This window comes from Chiloscyllium plagiosum, chromosome 19, assembly GCF_004010195.1.
Source record: "Chiloscyllium plagiosum isolate BGI_BamShark_2017 chromosome 19, ASM401019v2, whole genome shotgun sequence".
Taxonomy (NCBI): Eukaryota; Metazoa; Chordata; class Chondrichthyes; order Orectolobiformes; family Hemiscylliidae; genus Chiloscyllium; species Chiloscyllium plagiosum.
The window spans coordinates 7,049,720-7,069,191 of NC_057728.1; the positions used below are offsets into that span (position 1 = coordinate 7,049,720).

At 43.6% G+C, this 19,472-nt stretch overlaps 1 protein-coding gene across 1 annotated transcript in view; it reads left to right on the forward strand.

The window, feature by feature from the left end:
- The window catches only part of tmtc1 (transmembrane O-mannosyltransferase targeting cadherins 1), a 160,195-nt gene that overhangs the window by 17,108 nt on the left and 123,615 nt on the right, over positions 1–19,472 (forward strand). The window contains exons 3-4 of the mRNA XM_043708866.1: positions 5,031–5,104; positions 6,142–6,318. Coding sequence (XP_043564801.1) covers positions 5,031–5,104; positions 6,142–6,318 — 251 coding nt within the window. The remainder of the gene's footprint in view (positions 1–5,030; positions 5,105–6,141; positions 6,319–19,472) is intronic.

Sequence of the window (19,472 nt, forward strand, 5' to 3'; positions counted from 1 at the left end):
CCCTTGGTTCCATGGTTGGTCAGGTGAACATGGGTGTTTTCTTGTATAGATTATTTCTTTCAACCTCTCTGGGGTTTTTGTCCCTTACCCCAGACAAAGAGAGAGGGGGAGATGCTGTCTGCAGGCTCTGGGTGTTTTCAGACTCTGCTGCTCTTGGCATTTACTGCTTTTTGTTTTGGTTTCACCTTGCAGCAAGAGGGCTGTTGCCGGGCTCACACATTTCCTCGGCCCATCCAACCTTGACTTCTCTCTTCATTGTTTGCAGAAGCAAAAAACATTGTATTGCATGGCTCAACAATATGCAGTGTTTCTTTTACAAGTTGTAAGCAAATTGTTACAGCTGTACAAGACCTTGCTCTGGCCACATTTGGAGTACTGCACCCAATTCTGGTTGCCCTGTTCTAGAAGGATGTTTGTTAAACTGGAAAGGGTGCAAAAAGACGGACCAGCAGCTTGTTGGAAGTGGAAGGTGTGAACTTAAAGAAGAGGCTGGATAGGCTGTGGATTTTATTTCCCCCTGGAGCGTAGGACATTGAGGGGTGACCTCAGTGAGGTTTACAAAACCATGAGGGGTATAGATAAAGGGCATGGCAGGTGTCTTTTCCCTAGCATGGGGGAGTTGAAAACTAGAAGACATTGGTTTAAGGTGAGAGGGGAAAGATTTAAAAGGGACCTAAGGGACACCTTTTCACGCAGAGGGTGATGTGTGTATGGAATGAGCTGCCAGAGGAAGTGGTAGAGGCGGGTATAGTTACAACATGTAAAAGACATTCGAGCAGTTCCATGGATAGGAAAGGTTGAGAAGGATGTGGACCCATTTTTAGTTCAGGAAACCTGGTTGATGTTGTGAAACCTGAAAGGGTTCAGAAAAGATTTACAAGGATGTTGCCAGGCTTGGAGGGTTTAAGCTAAAGGGAGAGGTTGATGAGGCTGGGGCTGTTTTCCCAGGATTGTTGGAGGCTGAGGGGTGACCTTATAGAGATTTATAAAATCATGAGGGGCATGCATAGGGTAAATAGACAAAGTCTTTTCCCTGGGGTGGGGGAGTCCAGAACTAGAGATCATAGGTTCAGGATGAAAGGGGAAAGATATAAAAGAGACCTAAGGGGCAACTTTTTCACACAGAGGGTGGTATGTGTATGGAACGAGCTGCAGAGGAAGTGGTGGAGGCTGGTACAATTGCAACACTTAAAAGGCATTTGGATGGGTATATGAATAGGAAGGGTTTGGAGGGATATGGACCAAGTGTTGGCAGATGGGACTAGATTAGGTTAGGATATCTGGTCGGCATGGACCAGTTGGACCGGAGGGTCTGTTTCCGTGCTGTACATCTCTATGGTATTGACAAGTTTTGGCTGCAGGGTCTAGTTCCATGCTGCATGACTCTGACTTTAAAACTTCCCAGTCCAACATCCACAGGTTTATAGTTACAAATAAAGTCACCTTTTACCCTGTCAGCGTTGTGCCCAGTTTCATGCTGTCCGAACTCAGATGAGTGATCTCTGGCTCGACTGAAGATCAAAGCAGGGGTAGCTTAGATCAATATCACTGGACAGTGTAATAAAGTAAACACCATCAGGAATACAACCACAACCATGTAGGTTCCTAATATCCCCACTTTGTACCCAGACGTTAGTGCATTGGAAATTGGATATCAAGGCTGAATATCTGCTTTTCAGGCCTTCAACATTTGCTGTCTAAATTGTTCCCAAGAAAATACAGTCTCCAATCAATCTGAAAACTACAGTCAGAAAAGAGTATTGTTGTGCTTTACAAGAGCAGCCATCATGATTAATTTAGCAGTGCGGTGAATAGCTGAAATTGATCCTGTTTTTTGCTGTAGCCCTTCATGGGACTGCTTTACAATGCCTGAATGGAATTGAACTGAGTTGGAAATGTAGACCATGTTAACATTGCTCAGCTCCTGCAGATGATTCCTGATCCATTTTAACATCCATTTGTCTGAATCATTTCCCAAGCAACTTACCATTGACTCACACATTATTCCCTACACTCTTTAAGTATACATTTCATGAAAGCTTCTTGGATTTTCTTTTATCAGGAAGGAGGCGAGACATGGGGATGTCAAGACAAATAAAAAAAGAGTAATATTGTTTGGAAAAGGAGCAATTATGTTTTGCGGTTGAGTCAATACAATGTTACTCCCTGTCAAGCTGTGCCTCACTGACTTAGTAAGAAAGCAAGTCTAGCAATGTGTCTATTGTAGAACCGGTCTGTCCTCAATTCAGGCTTCAAACCTATGACTACTATCACCTAAGACGACAAAGGCAGCAGATACATGGAACACCCATCTGCCAATTCCTCTCCAAGCAGCTCACCACCCTGACTTAGAAATATATTACCATTCCTTCGGTGTCGCTGGGTCAAAATCCTGAAACTTACTCCCCCCAGCATTGTAGGTCCACCTCAGTAAATGGACTGCAACGGTCCAAGAAAATAGCTCATCATCATCTTCTAACGGGCAACTAGGGACAGACAACGAATGCTGGCCCGAGTCAGCGATACCTATATCCCAAGAGTTGATAATCAATTAGCCAGACCTGGTTATGGATTTTTACAACATTACCATTATGAAGAAGGAAGAGATGTTTACATCTCAATAGTGCCATTTACTATATGGGGGCTGGTGGGGTTTGAGTGTAAAATGCCACCTGAGCTCTACTCCCACAGCAATTTTGACAGCAGAAGGGTGATGTATGCAGCCTGCCTGCCAGTAGGCCAATTAGAATCCTACCTTATTCTCTCTCCATGTTCTCATTCCATCATCCCCAGTGCATGATGCTTATTGCACTGAATCAAGTATTAACCCATTTTCAGACTCTCATACCCATTGCAACGCATCTCCATCTCATGTATGAGATGAGAGGAGTGTTGTAGACCAGACTGGAACCCCTCCCCAAAGTATATTATGGACAGACCCTAACTCTTATATTTTTAGAAAGATCAAGTGTAAGATGCTGTGTTCCAGATATGATTTGATTGGTCCACCGCGAAGCTTTAATCCAAACACCCTTTATTCTTACAACGCAGTTAAAATGCAACAAAAAGAAGAATTAGCATAACTTTACTCTATTGAACTACTAAACAAGGTAATGGATTATTTTACCACTAATCATCAGCTGTTCCAATACAGACAGCGTCTCAAACACATCCTTGGCACAGGCAACTCAGCAGCACATTCATGATTTCCATATACTGTCTCTCTCTAGTCCAGTAGAAATAAACACTTTTGATTTTTGCTCCTTTTGATTTTTAAGAGGAAGCCTGTCTATGTGAGACTTCCCTCAAGCAGCGGAGAGCTCAGGTTTTCGGCTTCTGCATAAACCTCCTCACCCTAACTCAAGTCCTCTGGGTCTGTGTGAGCCTGACCCCACCCAAACATGATTCATTGAATCCCTATGGTATGGGAGCAGGCCATTTGGCTGTTCGAGTCCACGCTGACCCTCTGAAGGGTATCCCACCCTAGACCTGCCCTAACCTTGCATTTCTCATAGCTAACCGCCTAGCCTGCACACCCCTGGACGCTATGGGGCAATTTAGCATGGCCAATCCATCTGACCTGCACATCTGTGGGAGGAAGCTGGAGCCCCCAGAGGAAACCCATGCAGACACGAGGAGAATGTGCCAACTCCACAGAGACAGTCGCCTGAGGTTGGAATCGAACCTGGGTCCCTGGTGCTGTGAGCCACAGTGTCACCCACAACTCCTTTGCCATATTTTGAAAAAACACCCAGGAAGAACTCAGCAGTTTTACCAACTGCTTGTCTGAAGGAGACATTTCAGCACAACTGTGACAACACTCCTCTGCGAGAGAAACCGGGCAGAACCCATCTCTTAAAGGCGCAGGTGACCTTATTCAAATGTACTTAAGGAGTGTGACTGGGTAGGTGTGGAGAGAATGTTTCCCTTTGTGGGAAGACATAATTGCAGAATAATGAGTCACCGAAATAACTCCAAGATGAGGAGGAATTGCTTCTCTCAAGGAATAGTGAATCTATGGAACTCTTCACCACGAAAGGCTGCAGAGGCTGGGAAATTAAATATACTCAGGGTTGAGATAGACAAATTTTGAATCAGGCAGGGAAGCAAAGGTAATGGAGAAACAACAGGAAATTGGCGTTGTGGTTTATCAGTTCAGCCACAATGTCATTGAATGGTGTAGCAGATTTGATGGGCTTCTGCTCCTCCATCCTGAGGTTTTATCTGTTATTCAGCAATTGTGTTCCCCCAGTTGTAGATTCCCTCACAAAGGGAAACCACTTCCTCAGCACTGTCCAGTCAAGTCTCCTCAGAATCTTATATCCAGTAAGATCACGTCTCATCTGTCTAAACACCTGTGACTAGCAGCCCAACTTGGTCAACCATTCCCAATAAAAGGACTCCTCTATCCCAGGGTCAACTTCGCGAACCTCTCTGAAATGCTTCGAATGCAAATATGTCCAGGTAAAGGAGACCAAAATGCACCCCCCCACACATGATCTCACTCATTTCTTGTGCAGCTATGGCAAGACTTCCCAATTTTCATCCTCCATCTCCCTCACGATGAAGCCAAGACTCCATTTGCCTTTCTAATTACTTGCTGCCTTGCAGTACCTGCATTGCCAATGTTGTGTTATTTGTGGATGAAGTCACCGAGCTCTCTCCTTACTGCAGCAATCAGAAATCTCTCTTCATTGAAATAATCTGATTTTTCTGTTCTTCCCTCCAAAGTTGATTTTCCTACATTCTCCTGCTGGCTGTCTTTTTGTCCACCTGTTTATCCCTTTGTAGACTGTTCCCGCCCCCCTCGGAGTGGGGATCTGTCTGAGAGAGGGGCTCACTGTCAGGTAGCCTTGCTAGCACTCTTCCAGTTTCATGGTGAAGAGGTTCTGGAAGCGTGCAGCTGATCATGAAGCTGTTTTTAGTTGACAGGAGGGATGTAAGAGGAATTGAGGGAAAGTCTGAGGCCCCCTCTTATTGTATTTTGACTTTGTGATGTATTCTGACATCTGTGTTTCTTGTTTTTCCAGGTGACGGGCATTGTGGGGCGAGCAGATGTATTAGCTTGTGTCCTCTTCCTATTGACTTTTCTCTCCTATCTTCGGTACGTACAGCTGCATCATTTTCCCTTAGCACTAACATCGCGTCACAGAGCTGTCAGGTTTTTCAATAGTAAAGTGGCCTTTTTTTATTTCCTTGTTTCTGTCCATTGTATTTTAGCTTTCCTTTTTAATTATCTGTCCTGGGTTTGATTGGTTGTTTAAATGGATCACTATTTTAGATATGAAATCAAATTTTCAGTATTTAAAAATGTAATTCCCAAAGTCAGTATGGAGACACTGGAATACCACTAGACTCAAACAGGAGCCATTAAAATTGCTGCTGCTGTCAGCTGGGGGGCATTAGCATACTTCGAATCGCAGAGCTGTACAGTACGGAAACAGACCCTTCAGTCCAACTTGTCCATATCAACCAGATATCCTAAATTAATCTTGCCAGCACTTGGCCCATATCCCTCGAAACCCTTCCTCTTCATGACCCATTGAGATACCTTTAAAATGTTGTAATTATACCAGCCTCCCCCACTTCCCCTGGCAACTCTCTCAGATACCCACCACCTTCTGTGTGAAAACGTTGCCTCTGAGGTTCCTCTTATATCTTTCCACTTTCACCCTAAACCTATGCCCTCTATTTTTGGACTCCCCTACTGTGGGAATACCCTTGGCTATTCATCCTATCCATGCCCCTCATGGTTTTATGAACCTCAATCAGGTCACCCCAGATCTGTTGCCCTATCCTATTACTATACATTTCTCCTGACTGAGGCGCCTAGCCTACACATCCCTGGACACTTTGGGTAATTTTAACATGGTCAATTCACCTGACCTGCACATCTTTGGACTTTGGGAGAAAACTGGAGCACCCGGTGGAAACCCACGCAGACTCAGGGAGAATGTGCAAACTCCACGCAGACAGTTGCCCGTGACTAGAATCGAACCCAGGTCCCTGATGCTGTGAGGTACTGAGCCACCATGCCGCCCCATGTATTCATAATTTTGATTACGCCTTCTTTATCAGAAGTGATAGCTGAACAAGAACTGGAGACTTGCTTGTCTCATTGTTTCTCTTTCTCCCCTGTAGGAGCGTGAACAGTGCCTGCATTGGGAAATGCTTTCCTCCGACCAGTTCTCCATTCTTCCTGTTGCTAAGCCTGTTCCTTGGTACCTGTGCGATGTTGGTTAAAGAGACAGGCATCACTGTCTTTGGAGTGTGTCTTATCTACGACCTTCTTGTTCTGTGCTCTAACAGACTTCCGATGTAAGTTTTAATGAGTTTCTTATCAACCTGTGGCAAGTACTTAGCTGCTTTTTAAAACAGTGACGCTCGTTCATAAATTTAAATATGTTACTGCTGAGTTTGCCAGTTTTGTTAGATGGAAGCGTAAACTGTTGTTAGGATAGGAATGCTGTTTCGGTTTTGATGGAACTTAGTTGCAACTTGTTTGCTAAAACATACTGTATTTGTCAAGTACCATGCCAATTATTATTTCTGGTTCCAATATCAAAGAGGAAGACAAGGAATTGAAAAACCCCACTCCACCTAGTTCATCTTCTGCCATCCTGTTAGTCATGCAGGTGAGTTAAGGAGATGTTGCAGACAATTAATTGCATCCAGTTTCTTAGCTTAGACTACATCAGAAGGTATTTTTAAGAATCTTTTCAGGGAAATATGGGATTTTCTCATTGGGCCAGCAATAATTGTCTATTCTCAATTGCCCTTGAAAGGTCGATGGTGTGTTGCTGCCTTGAATCACTGCAGTCCCTGTGCTGTACGTAGGTAATGTCGTTAGGGAGGGAGTTCCAGGAGTTTGACCCAGCGACAGTGAAGAAAGGGTGACGTATTCCCATGTCAGGATGGTGAGTGGCTCGGAGGGGAATTTGCAGGGGGTGGTGTCCTGCTGTCCTCGTCCTTCTAGGTGGAAGTGGTTGTATGTTTGGATTTCTGCCGTGCGCCTTGTAGATGGTACACACTGCTGCTATTGAGTGTCGGTGTAGGGAGTGGATGTGGATGTGATGCCAGTCAAACAGGCTGCTTTGTCCTCTGATGTGAAGCTGCTTGAGTGTTGTTGGAGATACATCCATCCAGACAAGTCAGGGGGTATTCTGACTTGCAGGATCTTGTTCCTTTAAAGGGTCAGGAACTCTAACTGCAGGCAGTTTACTTTTAATGTATTCACAGGATGAGGGCATCCCTGGCTAGGCCAGCATTAATTTTCCCATGGAGAAAGTGAGGTCTGCAGATGCTGGAGATCAAAGTTGAAACTTTATTGCTGGAACAGCACAGCAGGTCAGGCAGCATCCAGGGCCTGTGCCCGAATCCAGGGCCTGTGCACAGGAAGAAGGGCCTGTGCCCGAAACGTCGAATCTCCTGTTCCCTGGATGCTGCCTGACCTGCTGTGCTGTTCCAGCAATAAAGTTTCAACATTAATTTTCCCATCCCTAGTTGCCCTGGGGTTGAGAGTCAGCCACATTGTTGTGGCTCTGGGGTCATGTAGGCCAGCCCAGGGAAGGATAGCAATTTTGTTCAGGCTTTTCTTTTTAAAAGACCACTTTTGAGTTGCCCTCATCAAGTTTGTAAATTTCCTACCCCAGCTTGGAGGCTTCAAACTTGACATCTTCCCTTTCCCAAAACAAAAGAGCTCTCAGTTCCAGCTGGTGGTTACAGATGAATTCACCAAAGGGCACAATGACCCAGTTTCATTCAGGTTCCTGGATCGCATCCCGAATGCGGCATCTAGAATGGCTGCGTGGGTCCTGCCAGTTGTTAAAGTCAACATTAAGAACTATTGTCAACCAGAGTCATGAGATGGGTAAATTATCATTATAGGGATTCCTTGATGGACGTTATGTTATTGGCTATTAAGACTGAATGCTGTCATCAGTGCCCTGTTGGGAGGAGTGTCCTAGTCCAGTTATAATATTGAAACACTTGCAATAATTGAGCTCTGTCACCTTACTAATACTGTGTAGATATTGCTGTCTGTGTGATTGGGAAACCAAGTCCAAGATGGCATATCCAACTTACATGCCCACAGTAGCTGCTTGATCTGCACGAGCCCTATCAGTAAAGAGGGCTTTGATGGCTCTTTGTAACACTGGACCCTGGATTTGTTATTCAGTAGGGTTACTACAATTGGAAACAAGAGAATGTTCGACCAGGTTTGGAGAGCTTGAGCTGTAGGGGGAGGCTGAATAGACTGGGGCTATTTTCCCTGGAGCACGAAGGCTGAGGGATGACCTTTATAGAGGTTTATGGAATTGTGAGGGACATGGATCAGGTCTTTTTTCCCAGGGTAGGGGAGTTCAAAACAAAAAAGCATAGCTTTAAGCTGCGCAGGGAAAGATTTAAAAAGGGACCTGAGGGGCAACTTTCTCATGCAGAGGGTGCTGCATGTATAGAATGAGAAGCCAGAGGAGGTGGTGAAGGCTGGTACAATTACAACATGTAAAAAGCATCGAGATGGTATATGAATAGGAGGAATATGAGCCAAATGCTGGCAAATGGGACTAGATTCGTTTAGGATATCTGGTCAGCATGGCGAGTTGAATTGAATTTATTGTCGTGTGTACCGAGGCACAGTGAAAAGCTTTGTCTTACGAGCAACACAGGCAGATCACCGAGTTAATAGCATTGAGAAGTAAATAATAGGTAAACAGCAGCAAAACCAAAACACAGGTACAGGCGAATGCTATCAGAGGAGCTTCAAACTTGAGTTTAGATAAAACATACTTTTAAAAATTACTAATAACTATGCTATTAAGTTTAAATAGTGTAGAACAATTGTCGGAAATAGGAAACTTAGATCTGCATGCAGGAGCTCGCAAGGAGTTGACCATATCTGGCGCCATCTTGCAGTTAGACCGAAGGGTTCTGTTTCTGTGCTGTGTAAGTCTGACTGTGGCTCCCCCCAGCTCCACCACTGGGATTTCCTTATATCATGTTCAGTCTGTTGTGCATTAATGAATAGAGGTTGGTCACTGAGTGGTCAACCATTTCATTATGATTGTATCATGCGACTAACCGAATGGCAGAAGCTGAATTTGATGGACTGTGGTTGTCTTTGTCCAGCAATTCCTGAAGTGTTTCTTGTAAATGTTGGTTTCGGGACTCGTTTGGGATATGTTGAACAGATTTGCTGCCGCCAAACCCCTCTCCTGCTTAGTCTTGGCTACTGATATCATATCAGGAAGGCTGTCCACTCAAAGTCTTTGACAGAAGGCAGACTTAGTCTTACTCAACAGGATATGTCTTAACGTATTACTTAATAGCTGGTTGCATTGCATCGCAGATACATGATAGTCTTTTGTCAGGCATCAGGCTCGACTCAAGAGCAAGTTCACAATAGTCTGACAAGAACATTTTCTTTCTGCATTGGTAACAGACACACACAACCAAACGCTGGTTAGTTCCTCCCAGAAGCAATTCATTATATCCTGAAGGGTGGACCCCTACTCATGATATGGCTGACTCTCTTTCAGGTCCTGACTTCCTTAGACAACAGTGTTTACTCATCGGAGGCAATTTACAAATAACTAGGTTACTGGCAACACGCACAGTTCCACCCCCTGTTTGCGGACTGTTAAGCGCAACCATGATTGAGAAAATTGTTCAAATTTCAAAACTGATTACTGCAGGACGTGAGATTCAAAAGGCAGCTGCCTTTATGCATTCCTGTGACTTCAAGCAGTGGTTTTACTCAAGGTGTTTGGAGAAGGGCCATACTCCTGTCTGGTGTTACTTGATACTTTGTGTTCCACTTACACTTAGTCTTCACAGCAATCTTGTCTCCATGACTCCCCTGCCCCTCCACAACACTGTCATCCAAGACAAAGCCAAGGCTCCACTTCCTGTCCTCAATCAGCGGCTGTAGTTTTGGTGCCGGGGTGGCACGGTGGCTCAGTGGTTAGCATTGCTGCCTCACAGTGCCAGGGACCCGGGTTCGAATCCCGCCTTGGGCGACTGTCTCTCTGGAGTTTGCACATTCGCCCCTTCTTTGCATGGGTTTCCTCCGGGTGCTCCGGTTTCCTCCCACAATCCAAAGATATGCAGGTCAGAGTGATGCTGGAAAAGTACAGCAGGTCAGGCAGCATCCGAGGAGCAGGAAAATCGATGTTTCGGGCAAAAGTCCTTCATCAGGAATGTCGATTTTCCTGCTCTTTGGATGCACCTGACCCTGCTGTGCTTTTCCAGCACCACTTTGATCTAAACTCTGGTTTCCAGTGTCTGCAGTCCTCACTTTTGCCCTGGTGTCTCAAACCATCTAACCGTCTATGAAATACTTTTGAAGTGCAGTCACAATTATAATGGAGGTCAGTACGCTGTAGATGTCAGAGTTACTGGGAGATTAATATATCTACAAAATGCAGAGAGGTCCATTCCTCTCACTGTTCAAAACTCACTATACCCTTGTCGTACTGACTGACTCTCACTCATAGCCAGTTACCTGTTGGTGACTGAAGGTCAACATTTTCCATCTCTCTTTTTGATATTTCTGAGGCACTGAGACTTGATAGTAGGTGGCACTTGATGGTTTCCTGTGCCTCCCCTTCTCCCAATCCACTGCATTGATCAGCGTCCAGCTTCCTCAAAGTGATTGAGATTGGGTAGCCACTGTAGTGGGGAGGTGGTGCTGAAAATGTACGTTCTTGCACATACAGATAAATGAATCCAATTGGCTATACACTAATGGTTGCAATTATCTGGGTAGCCCAAAGTGCTTCATGTCATATGCTGCGTGGGTCATAACAATTGTAAAAATTGATAGTCCAGTCAAAATGGTGAAGGTACTTTTCATTTGCCGCATTTTGCTGGGGTGTGGATCCAGTGTGGGGGCAATGGGTAAATGGCTGTGTGTTCCCCACATGCGTGCACCCACACTCGCTTCCAGCCAGCCCTTCTGCCACCTGTTAATCTTGGCTGAGGCTCACTGAGTTGTTTTTCACGTCTTTGGACTCTCCTCTACAGGAATGTGATAGGAGGATTAGTGAACAACTTGATTGGGTACAGCAGCAACAGTCCAACAGGACTATTTGAATAGCAGCTGATGAGGTGGTTACTTCTGTGTGGTGACTAGGTTGTATGAGCTACCTTGACCATCAGAAATGAGTTTCTAAGAATGCTGTTACTGTTGGAGTGGGGTTTGACCCGTACTATTGCTGTCTGAGAGGATGGAATCCTATCTCTTGGCCAGAAGCTTATCCTTAGCTGACTGGTGTTACTATTTGAGCTATGAGAAGAAACCTGAATAGGCCGGGGTTGTTTTCACTGGAGTGTCTGAAGCTGAGGGCGAACTTTATTGAGGTTTATCAAATCATTGGGAGGGGGCATGGATAGGATGAATAGCCAAGATCATTTTCCCCAAGACAGGGAAGCTCAAAACTAGAGGGGAGTTTAAGGTGAGAGGGGAAAGTCTTAAAAGGAACCTAAGGGACAACTTTCTCACGCAGAGGGTGGCGCATGTATGGAATGAGCTGCCAGAGGAAGTGGTGGAGGCTGGTACAATTACATCATTTTAAAAGGCATCTGGATGGGCTAAATGCTGATAAATGGGACTGCATTAATTTAAGATATCTGGTTGGTATGGATGAGTTGGATCTGTGACCAGACCACCAAAACCCATGTTGCAGCCTGGCCAAGGCTTTTATTTTAAAACAAAGTGTGAGAGCTCCAGGTTATTTACAAAAAAAAGAAAGCTACAAGGTTCCACAGTTTTAGCCAAATAAGAACAAATGCTACTTCACAAAGTAAGAGCAGTTATATAATCGACAATACATGTGTGACTTATTTCTGGCATTCCTACCTATTCCCACTGTATAGCATCAGGCACATGGCTTCCTTCTAAGCTTCACATTTTGATGCAGCTTTCCCTGTGGAAATTCCTGTCACTCACATCAATGCCACTGCTTTAACATCCATTTCATTTACAGCTCCTATATTTTCTAAAGACTCCTGAACATTCCTATTGCTGCTGGTTTACCATTCCACTTGCCACAATTTACTTGTATATATTTGGTTTTGTAGTTTTAAATGTATGTTTCCTAGCAATGCTTTTATTCTCTATACTATCATGTTTATCAACTAGTACACTTTCTGTCCTCTGCCTAAAGCTAGATTCTCATCTGCTCTTCCACCTACTTGGTTTCCATATGACAAGTTACAAATGTTTAGCTGTCTGTGAGAAATACTGGATATGCAACTCTGAGAGCATTGCCTCTTTGACTTTGGTTACTTGATGTCCATCCATATCGGACTTAATTGTTATTGGAATGCTATTCCTCAATTTGTTGATTATCATGGTTTCCCTTTCATTCACAAAAGCTTGCTCAAACTTCAATGAGTGAAACCATCAATCTCAAAATGTTCAGCTCTTTTTTTGATTGGGTTTAATGTTCACTGTCCTAAACTTTAATTGGTAGCTTCTTCATAAGCATCAAATGTCACAGTGCTAACTGTTCCAGTGACTGAAGGGATGTTCTTAGAATAAACATCCAGTGCTTTATGGTCAACAGAATATGAGTCCTTTGGCCACTTCAGATCTTTAGTGCTTTTCTCAAACAAGAATCCCAGACCAGGCGAGTGTGTATGCAAGTCCTCGAGGTGAGCCCCAAAGCAGATGTCACTGCAGGGAGAAGGCACATCTTGGGCTGGAGACTGCCACTGGGAGTTGAGGTCTCTGGTTTTGAAGCCCAGTGTAGTCTGGAGACTTGGCCCGGTGCGGTCTGGAGGATAGGTGTTGGCTTGGGTGAAAAGGATTGTAATTTGTGTACTTTTTTTTTCCTTTTTATTCTTATGCTGGATTTTTAAAATTAATCTTTCAATTTTGTACCAAATACTTAATTATCTGCACTGGTAGTTCCTCTATAATGTAGTGGTTGTGTTCTTGTGCAACCTTGCATTATAGAAAAATCGCGCTTTAGGAACATCACGTAAAGTGTTGGCAATGTAATTGTGTTACAGCCAACACGTGTTTTAAAAGTTCGCGCTTTAGAAACAGTGTCTCCGATACATTAATCACGTTATAGAGAATTTGCGTTAATGAAAAGCAACTTATGGCAGAACAACCTCTACCCCAGTACCTTGTACCTAAGATAGTGCCATAAGCGATGACATTGCAAACTTTTCACTGCACTCATTTGACTGCTCGTGATTTTAAAAAAATACTAGTTCTAATTCTAATTCTAAAATAGCTCCAACTCCTCTTCCCTAATTTTAGGAAACAAAAGAAGATTTTTGTTCAAATTAAATTTCTAATTTCCATCCTCGTTAAAATAATTAGACTATCTTTCAGTCTGTAAGCTAAACTTTCCTCTTTTTTCCATTCAATCTTCATTTATTTTCTCCCTCTGAAGTTCTCTTTCTCTCTGCTGATGTTTTTCCTCCATTGCCAACATCTCTATCTTGAGCTTGTGAAAACATTTGCCTTTCTCTTTCAAGCTCACAATTTCTGATTTCTTTTTTTAACTTTCTTAATCCCTGTTTTTAACTCTAAATCCACCCTTTTTGCCTTTGCTATTAATTTGCTGTTGGTTAAATTTTGCAAATCACTCATGGATAAATTTTCCCTCTCCAAGAAAGATCATAGCAACTGACAAAGCCACTTTGGTCTTCAGTTTGTGAAGTAAATCCACCATGAAAATCATTTTAGTCTTGAACTTAGCACTCCTCTTTGTCTGCAGATTTCAAATCCTATGCAGGCCACTAAATTATGTTGCAATCCCAAAATTTACATTACAGTCTGGCTTGGGACTTGTAATTTTATTTTGAAGTAGGCCAAGTGTGAGGTTCAGGGGACTTGCTACAAGAATAAAGCTGCAAGTTACCATAGTTTTAAACAAATGACAGTAAATTATACTGAATAATCTACAGTACATGCACTATTTATTTTTAGCACTCGGAATTAGCATGCAGTAAATTTGACTGGCCCACAGCACGTATCAAAGAGTAAATGTGATCTTGACAGATCCCACAGATTTCTCAGCAGTTCACCCCACACGATAAGGACATGGGGGTCTTTAAATCTTATTGAAGGGATCATAATTCTTCACTTTTGACAATTTGGCCTTGTAACTCCCTCTCCGCCATTTCACCATGAACCCTTTCAACGTCTGCACTGACCCTACTTGATCATCCTCCTTTTCAAGACCTGCACCTCTCTTGGACTTTGAAATGACACCTGTGTGTGCATTCACAAGTTTTGTTCCAGGTCATCACTGACAGCTAGCTTCACCAAGCCCATTTGGCCCCTTGAGTCTTTTCTGATATCAAATCATATTATGGTTGATCTGTATCTGAAGTCCACTAGCCATTTTAGTTCCAGATCAACAGTGGTCCAGTCGGTAGCATGTTTACCCCTGCGTTAGGAATTAATGGGTTCAGATCCCAGGACTGCAGTACTGAGGGAGTGTTGCACTGTTGGAGGAGTCATCTTTCAGATGAAAAGTTAAACCAATGTCTTGCCTGCTTTGTCAGTTGAATACTTTGACAGTGAGCAAGGGATTATCCCAGGTGTGCAGAGTGATTTATCCAACAGTTAATGTCACAGAAATAAATTACCCAGTTATTATCATGTTGCTGTTTGGGAGCTTGCTAAACATAATGTGGCTGCTACCTTTCCTATGTTTCATGTTTTGAAATCACACCTGTGTAGCACCTTGGGACATCTAATGGGCATATAAGGTGCTGTATAAATGACAGAGGTGTTCACAAATGGTGAATAGTTTTGATGAAGTCAATAAGGAGTGATTGTTTTCCTGGACAGAATGGTCACTAATCAGAGGATGCAGGTAATTCGCAAAAACAAAATCCCACGGATGACGTGAGGAAACATGTTTACGTGGTGGGTTGCTGCGATCTGGAATGCACTGCCTTAAAGGAAGCAGATTCAGTAGTAATCTTCCAAATGGAAGTTGGGTAAATGGTTAACACGAAAACATTTTCAGGGCTTTGGGGAAAGATTGGTGTAGTGGGACTAATTGGAAAGCTCTTTCAAAGGCCTGGCTCAGAGATCATGGAATAATGGGCTCTTTCTGTGCTGCATTGTTCTACGTTTCTGTGATTCGAAGGCTCTGTATATGCAGAACGACCTCACTTGTCCACTAATCCCGCTTTGGTCCTAAATATGCATTAAATAGCAAAGACTTGACAGTTCGCTTGGATTTAATGATAGTTAATTGCCTGATTGAGAAGCCCCATTGCCTTTGTCCTGCTGTGCGGAGCCATGTTGTGAAGGATTGCAGAGGAAATACCATAGATAGTTTCACTGCAAGGGGAAGGAGGAAGGTCAAACATTGGAGCCTGCGTTGTGTTCTGTTTTGAGTCTCGCAGTGAATAAGGCCAGGGTTGGAAACGTGCCCAGAATTTCTGACAGGCGAGTTTGATGTTTTTTGACTCGCGGCCCAGAGCTTGACTGAGCTGCTTATGTACAGCCACTCAAGCATCAGTTCCTAGAATTCCACATACGAATTGGTCTGAGAGCAACAAAGATCGGCCCGGTGTGGGCTGCTGGTAACAATTTAAATTTCTGTCTGGGAGCGGCAGCCCAGATAAGATTGTTTCTGACCTGTACCATCTCAACCGAAGTGCTGAAGGACCAACCCCTCTTCTCCCAGTGTCCCCACAGCTCCTGGAGAAGTTCTCCAGCACAGCTTGTTGGCTGTTTCTCTGTCAATTGTGACTGTATTTCAACTGCTCATTTCAAAACTAGTATCCCTTGCTGCTGAGTTTTGTAAAGGGATGCAAGAAAGTGGCAGCCTACTTAACAACGCTTGATTCTTTGAGTCAGCTGTGGTTCAGTGGTGCTAGTTATTGGCTTTAGGTCAGAAAGCTTTGTGTTCACGTTGCATTCAAGCACGCAGTTAGGACTGGCACTCTCATGTTGTGTTGAGGGAGTGCTGTATTGTCAGATGTGCTCGCTCTCTTTAGAATGACTCATCTGGGGACCCAGGTTTGAATCCTGCCATTGCAGATGGTGGAAATTGAATTCGATTGTAACCTGGAATGAAGAGTCTAAGGGTGGCCATGAATCCATTGTTGATTGTTGGCAAAACCCATCTGGTTCACTAATGTCCTTTAGGAAAGGAAACTGCCATCCTTATGGCTTAGGTATGATTCCAGACTCTCAGCAATGTGGTTGACTCTTAACTGCCCTTGGGCAATTAGGGATGGGCAATAAACGCTGGCCTTGCCAGAGATGCCCTCATATCCCATGAATGAGCAGTGGCCTTAATTTCCCCTTTGGTTGGGGGAAACATTGAGTTCTCCTTTTATTTGTTTTTGCAATATTTACATATCAACCAACATCCCAAAAACAGATGATTTGGCCCTTACCCCAGTGTCTGTGGAATTTTGCTGCGTTTCATTTGGTTGCCTGCTCAACTACATTACATTTTTGGTGTTGTATATTGTTTGGTCTCTGATTACTGTGCACCCAAGTTGCCTGGGAGGGAGAGCAAATGAAACTGGTTCTAGTTCCTGCTCAATATCCTCTCAGTCGCCTTTTCACTCCACAGAAGTACTCCTCCTTGACATCCTATTGTCTGTGAACCTGACCTTAAATATTGAAATGACCTTGGAACCAAGATTATGAATACTACAATCGAACAAAACAAAGGATGCTGGAGAACGGAAACGAGCAATAACAGAAATTGCTGGAGAAACTCAGCAGGTCTGGCAGCATCTGTGGAGAGCAAACCGAGTTAAAATTTTGAGTCCGGATCTTTAGAAGTAGGAGCAGCCTGGACAAAGTGATATTTAACTGATAGTGGGGGTAAGGGGTCAGGAGTGAGTAGATAGGTAGACAGGATGCCGGGAGAGAGAGAGAGTGAGAGCAAGATTAAAAAAAAGGCATAGGCAGACAAAGGGATTGATACTAAGCTAGGGAAGAAGAGAAGCTAGATAAGTAATAATGGGGACTTTGAGTACTAAACTTCAAAACAGGTTGGCTGCACTGAAAAGCAAGCCATTTCATGACAGAACCTGGCATAGTTAGGATAGGTAATAGGAAAAAGAAAGGGGTGTTCTTGCTGTAAAATTCTTAAACTCGACTTGTTGAGCCCTGAAGGCTGTAAGGTGTCCAGGTGGAATGCCTGCCGAGCGTAGGCATTCTGCAAATTGATCAACCATTCTGCATTCCGTTTCCCCAATGTGAAGGGGCCACTTGGTGAGCATCAGATGCAATGGACTATAGTGAGTGAAGTGCAAGTAAATCGCTGCTTCACCTAAAAGGTGTGTCTGGGTCCTTGGATAGTGAGGAAGGGGGAAGTAAACAGGCAGGTGAATGTATGCGAAGATGTCATGGTGTGGAGGGAGATGTTTGGAGTGGACCAGTGTGTCCTGGAGGGAATGATCTCTGCGCAGTGCTGACGAGGCAGGGGAGAGGAATATGTATATGGTTGTGGCATCCTGCTGGAGGTGATGGAAAATGGCAGCTAATGATCCTTTGGATGTGGAGGCTGCTGAGATAGTAAGGGAAACTTTCCAACTTTCCAACTTTCAGGGCTCAACATTGACTTTAACATTTTAGAGCATGTCTATTGCCTAACTCACCTGCCCAGGTCCAGTCATGAAGTGGGATGCTTTATATTGGGGAGACTGGATGCCTCCTAGCAGAGCGCTTTAGGGAACATCTCCGGGACACCCGCACCAATCAACCACACCGCCCCGTGGCCCAACATTTCAACTCCCCCTCCCACTCTGCCGAGGACATGGAGGTCCTGGGCCCCCTTCACCGCCGCTCCCTCACCACCAGACGCCTGGAGAAAGAACGCCTCATCTTCCGCCTCGGAACAATTCAACCCCAGGGCACTCTGCCTTTAGTCCTGATGAAGGGCTTTTGCCCGAAACGTCGATTACGAAGCTCCTTGGATGCTGCCTGAACTGCTGTGCTCTTCCAGCACCACTAATCCAGAATCTGGTTTCCAGCATCTGCAGTCATTGTTTTTACCTCTTCAGTATAGGCCAATCCATTTTCAATTATTCATAGTTCTCCCCATCCCACCCATCATCTAACTAGTTTCTCCTCTTCTCTGGACCTACTATAAACAATAGCTGCTTCTAATCCTGATGAAGGGTCACTGGACTGAAACATTAACTCTCTTTTCTCTCCACAGATACTGCAGACCTGCTGAGATTCTCCAGCAATTTCTGTTTTGTTTGTTTTGTTTAAGCTGCAGTTCACTTGTCATCAGGCTGGCACCTATTGTTTATTTTCAGGATGTGGGTATTGCTGGGCAGGCTGGCATTTACTACCCCTTTGGTACAATGGAGTAAAATACGTTGGTGAAGGACTGTGGTTTTGCTTAGACCAGACTCATTTTCCTATAGGAACCAGTTGGGCTTTCACAGTTTGATGGCCTGTGCTGTTGAGTTATGTTGAAACTGAGTGTATTTGGAAGGCATGTTGCTGTGAGTTACCTTAGACTTTACTGTCACTGTATTGCTGTAATTTTGTTAGAATTATGGGTGATGTGTGCCATAGATGGTTACTGCCAAGTTGCTGATCCTTGCAGTGCACACTCACAAATCTGTGGTGAAAGTCCAAATCTAACAGTCTTTTATTTTCATCTTGATCTCTTCATGCAATTTGCTTCTTGGGAAAAAAAATTGCCATAGCATTATGCACAGTTCATAGCTTTCATTAAAAATACATACAAATATTGAACTTCTGGATACAAAGTACAACTGAAAATGTTTTACAAAATGTTCTTTCAGACTCTGCTTTTCCTTGTGAATAATATTTTGGCACTGGGCCTTTCCCTAATAAGTCAGTTCCTGTTGCAGGGCGACTGTTTCTTGTCAAGTTTACGGACTTATGTAACAAGAAACGAGTTCCAAGTGGGAGGTAAAGGCAAGTATTGAGCTGACAAATGCTTGCTGCTTTATTAAGGTATTCTTGAAAAAATAACCCTCTTGTCTAGGTTAATTATACATGGGACTATTTTGTCTCTTCTCTTTTTCTCCTCCTCAAGCTCTGGACTTTAGTCTCACGCTGTCAGTTATTTGTTGCTAGGTAACCATTCCACAGCAATACTCTTAAACCTTGTCCAGCTAGGTCACTCTTTGTATTAAAGGTTGGACAGTCAGTGATATTTTTAAAAATATATTATTGTATGATTGTGGCAATTCTAGAAATATTTCCTTTCTCTTTGTTTCATCTTTCTTGTCCAGAAGGCATTAATTTAATAGAAATAAGAATTCATTGAGACACTTTATCACCTTGAGTTATGTTGAATTCTGTTGTATGATGTTCAAATGCCTCTTAGTAATGTGGTGCAGTTAAAGAATACTTGAATAATTTGCTGCAGTGTTGCAGAACAGTTTCTTGCTGTGTTCTTGTTTCCATATTGTTTCAAAATCATTGTCTGATCTGAAAATACATTTTTATATTAAATAAAGGATTAATTTCCTTCCATAGA